Here is a 4640-nt window from a genome sequence, read left to right on the forward strand (position 1 = left end):
TGGCAAAAAATTTAAAGGTTAGCTGATTTTAAAAATAATAAGCAATTTACTAGGTAAAATTTAGCTACTTGTCAGCCAGAAAACACTTTTATTAAAACGGCGCATCTAAACGCGTCTAAGCAGTGACAGTAAACAAACTTAGAAGTCATATAAATTTAGAAGCTTATTTATTAAATTGTTGAAACAATTAAAACCATATTGTTAACTTAAAGTTGCAACTACAGTCAAACTTCTTTATAACGAATCTTCAAGGGAACAAAAAATTGCTTCGTTATAAAGAAGTTTTATGAAAAATTCGTTATATAGAATTTTTTTTTTTTAACACTGCAAGTGATCTTTTATATCTTCAAAAAAAAAGTATAAAAAAAAAACTCATTTTAAAGAAATGTATGACTTTTTATTTTTTAATTAAAAACATATCAATTTTCGATTGGACATGAACAGCTTTGATTTTTGTTTTATTATAAAAATCTTCCAATTTAGTAAGGTGAAAATATGCATCATCTGAGGTTTTATCTCTTGTTTCAATAAAACTTCGGATATTATCAAATGCAGATCGCATATCATTATCGTTGGGTTTTTTTTCGAATAAATTCGATTTCAGCATTGTCATCTGATGACTCCGATTCCTCATCCTCAGATGTAATAACATTCAAAATTGTTTCGTCTGAAGGAATCTCCATGGTAGCAACATTTGCATCCACTGCAACATAATCGTCAAATGTAAGAGGATAATCATCACTTGGTAAAACTCTGTTAAAGTTGCTGTTGTTCTCGATTATTAATGTTCTTATTGTTGACAATGGAACTGAGTCTTCATCGGACCAATTATCAAAAGCACCAAACCCAGCTTTGTTAAAACAATTACGAATTGTACTTGTTTTAACATCGACGCACCAAGCCTTATAAACATCTGTAATGGCATCCAAAAGATTTGATTTGTATTCTCGTCCCTGATCCATAGCTTCAAGAACTCTCTGTAAGAATCGGTGACGATAGTAGACTTTTAAATTTTGAATCACGCCTTGATCCATTGGTTGGAGTATTGTTGTTGTATTCGGTGGGAAAAATTTCAACTTTATTGCCTTTAAATAAATCTGAACCATGGGTGGGTGCGCCTGACAGTTATCAAGAAAAAATAAAACTTTGCGTCCTTGTCGCAAAAATTTTTGATCTTCTTTGATTATCCATTTTTGGAAAAGTTCACCGGTCATCCAAGAGTTTTTATTATTAAAATAATCAACTGGCAAGGACTGGATTCCTTTAAAACAACGAGGCTTTGCACTTTTCCCAATCACTAAAAGCTTCAATTTTTCATCACCTGCCATATTTGATCCAACCATTAAGGTAACTCTCTCCTTGCTTTTCTTTCCTCCGTGACACTTTTCGTTTTTTAAAGCAAGTGTTTTTTGAGGAAGACTTTTAAAAAAAAGACCCGTTTCGTCCACGTTAAAAACATTCTCAGGGCTATATCCGTCCAGTAAATTTGGAAGCGTATTTTTAATCCAATTTTGGCACACTTCATCGTCTACGTGAGCCCCTTCCCCACATAGAGTTTTTTGTTTGATGCCCTACCTATACAGATTTTCTTGTTTTAAATCAAAAACAAAATGTGTAGTAATTTACTAGCTTACCGTGTTTTAAATTTATCCAGCCATCCAGTACTGCCTTTAAAATTATGCTGTCCCAAAGATTCAGAAAAAAATTTAGCTTTTTGTTTGATAATAGAGCCCGAGATTGGTAAATTCCTTTTCCTGTTTATCTGCACCCATTTTAACATTGCTTTATCCAGATTACCGTATTTTGTTCTTCTTAGTTTTTTTTGGCTTCTGTTTGAACTTTCTTCGGCAAACTTTAAAATTTTGCATTCGTTTTTTAAAATTGTCGACAATGTACTAAACGATACACCAAATTTGTCTGCAACATCTTTTTTCTTTTCTCCCCTTTTAACTTTTTCAATCATCGATAACTTCTCTGATAGCGAAATAGCTTTGCGCTTCGACATTTTGGCAACAATTCTCAAACTAAAAATGCCAACTCGAACAATTGACCTGTTGATATGCGTAACATTTCTATAACACATCCATGCATACACACATTCACTTTAAGAAAATTCTTCCCAAAACGGGGAGTTCCCTTTTAAAATGAGGAATACAAATCGTAGTAAACTTTGTTTTCAAATTTGAAAATTGACATTTCGTTATAAAGAAACAACTTTTGCTTTCGGGCCACAAAATTAGTTCCTTATAAAGAGAATTTCGCTATAGAGAATTTCGTTACAAAGAACCTAATTTATATGGGTTATTTCTTAAGGGGAAGGGGCACAAAATGAAATTCGCTATAGAGAGAATTACGTTATAAGGAAGTTCGTTATAAAGAAGTTTGACTGTATTCCAAAATTTGCTAAAGGTTTTTAACAAAAATTAGACGGTTAAAAAAAGGAGAATGAAAAGTGCTTAACTTAACAACCGAAATCTGTAAAGACGACCAGGAGAAAATAGTGTTAGAACCGCTGAGAATATGAAAAGGACAGATTCTCCAAATTATATAACGGCGGTGACGAATCGAATTTAGCTGTAAGGAAGATAGCACCTTCCACCTAGACGACGTTGAATAACAGTTCCGCCTACCCGACCTAGACGAAGTGAAGCTAGCTAAATCGAAATTAAAAGCCAACAAAGCTTCTGGTAGTTTGTCCAATACTCAAGAAAGGAGACACTATGAATTGCATGAACTGCAGAAGCACCAATATTCTTTACATCATATCAAAGAAAGATGATAAAAAATCTTCCGATAATTTTTGGTCCCTTCTGCATTAATGGAGAGGGAAGGAGAAGATACAATGACAAACTGTACGGGTTGTTAAGAGACACTGGCCTGGTTGAAAGAATAAAAGTTTAACGACTCAGGTGACTGAAAGGTCTTCGCTCCAAATTCTAAAAGACGGCGCAGTAGATCAAGACCGCGACTCGGGTGGTATTGTTACCTTTAGTATTTAACGAATTGAAATACATCAAATCAAAAACCAGCTTCACGTAACATCATCTTATATTTAAAATATAAGTTTTTACTTAAAAAATGTTTAATCAAAATTGTATGTTTTCACTCTGAGACTGTTAAAAACATTTTTTCTCTCCTCGAATTTTCATTAAAAACTATTAACAATGAAAATAGACAATAAACAGCTGCTAAATGTAGGTACCTACACTATACACACAATTATCAAGCCTCTTATATTCTGACAGAACCCTAAAACCTAGAAAATAAAATAAAATGATTTATCACATTTCCGACCAGTAAACCAAAAACGATATAAACAACTCTGCGAGAGATGTTGTGAGTGTCAAGAGTTCTAGTGGTACGTTTTTTGGCAAACACTATAAAACCGTACTATTGCCTGCACTACACATCACCACTCACTACTTCACAGGAAAAAATTACAATCCCTAATTTTGATTTCATTAGGTTTTCGCTCTGATCATTTGACGGGGACGGGGATGAAATTGAAAATGAAAAATCATAGAAAATCGTCATCATTACATACCACTAAAGGAAGCATCATCATCATCATAGTCATTTAACTGATATAGAATCTCATATGCTACTGCTGCCATCAAAATCAAAATCCAACCCCGAATTCAGTGCACACACAGACCTCAGAGGAAAATACACATTGCCTCTCATTAGAAGTCCTTGTCCTTGTGCTATTTGGTTTGGAAAACACACTGCACATAAGTTCAAGTACGAGTATAGGACTGATGAATATTTTGAACTATGGCAAAAGCAGTATATCGGGAGTACGAGACACTCTGTTTTGATTGAAGGGTGAGTCCCTTCATAGACATCAATAATCTTATTTGACAACAAAGTGTCGAATTCCTTTTTTATTTTGAATCTAACAATGTTGTTTGGGCGAAGCGTTTAACAGTGTGGCAAGGACATACCTAAGTTTTGTGCAGAATAATGTTTGTAACTGTTTTGTTGGGGTGGTGATGTATTAGAGAAAACGTATGTTTGTCACGGTGGTTGCTGACTGGTGACAACAACACAGTACACAATATCGAAATCACAGCTATCACTTTGCTGGTGGCATGGATTTGGTGTCACATACCTCCCATTCACCGCGACAGCTTAAAGGCGTGGGAGAGTTATAATAAGTGCTTACCCTACACAAATATAGGTACATATATAATTAGTAAGGGGATGTTGTCTTTATTATGTTAGTCAAAGTTAAGTGTCAAAACGCTACTTTAGAAATTCATAATTGTTGATGATTATCTCAGATCAAATTAGGATAGTTAAAAAAGCTTACGGCCAATTTCATCACAAAGTCCTAACAATAGGACCAGTACTAGTCGCAGAATTAGTACACAAATCGGTATCAACTCATTTCTCCACAGAAGTATTCTATCAATTTAGAACCGAGTACTACTTTAGAAAATCATAACTCGTTTCTAAGCAACAAGCTAGCAACTGGGGCCTGTTCACCAAACACTTTTCACTTCGAAAATTTGAAAAAAAAAAAAAAATATTCTGCAAAGAAAAATTGCAAAGTATTTCACAAAATTGGCCAAGTGAAAAATTAGTGTTTCACCAAATTACAATATAAAAAACAAATAAATAAATTGGGTGGCGCGACA

At 34.0% G+C, this 4640-nt stretch overlaps 1 protein-coding gene across 1 annotated transcript; it reads right to left on the bottom strand.

Moving 5' to 3' along the window:
• Positions 1 to 401: 401 nt before the first annotated feature.
• On the bottom strand, positions 402 to 2269 carry LOC129941894 (tigger transposable element-derived protein 4-like). Its single transcript, XM_056050663.1, has 2 exons — positions 1635 to 2269; positions 402 to 1575 (listed from the first exon to the last, which is right to left on the bottom strand). The coding sequence occupies exon 2, from the start codon at positions 1341 to 1343 to the stop codon at positions 567 to 569; it is 777 nt and encodes a 258-aa protein (XP_055906638.1). The 5' UTR covers positions 1344 to 1575; positions 1635 to 2269; the 3' UTR covers positions 402 to 566.
• Positions 2270 to 4640: the final 2371 nt, after the last annotated feature.

The sequence above is a fragment of the Eupeodes corollae genome, chromosome 1 (assembly GCF_945859685.1).
Source record: "Eupeodes corollae chromosome 1, idEupCoro1.1, whole genome shotgun sequence".
NCBI classification, from domain to species: domain Eukaryota; kingdom Metazoa; phylum Arthropoda; class Insecta; order Diptera; family Syrphidae; genus Eupeodes; species Eupeodes corollae.

Excerpts from the sequence above, each read along its gene's own strand:
- LOC129941894 (XM_056050663.1), bottom strand. The coding sequence starts at position 1,343 with ATGGTTGGATCAAATATGGCAGGTGATGAAAAATTGAAGCTTTTAGTG.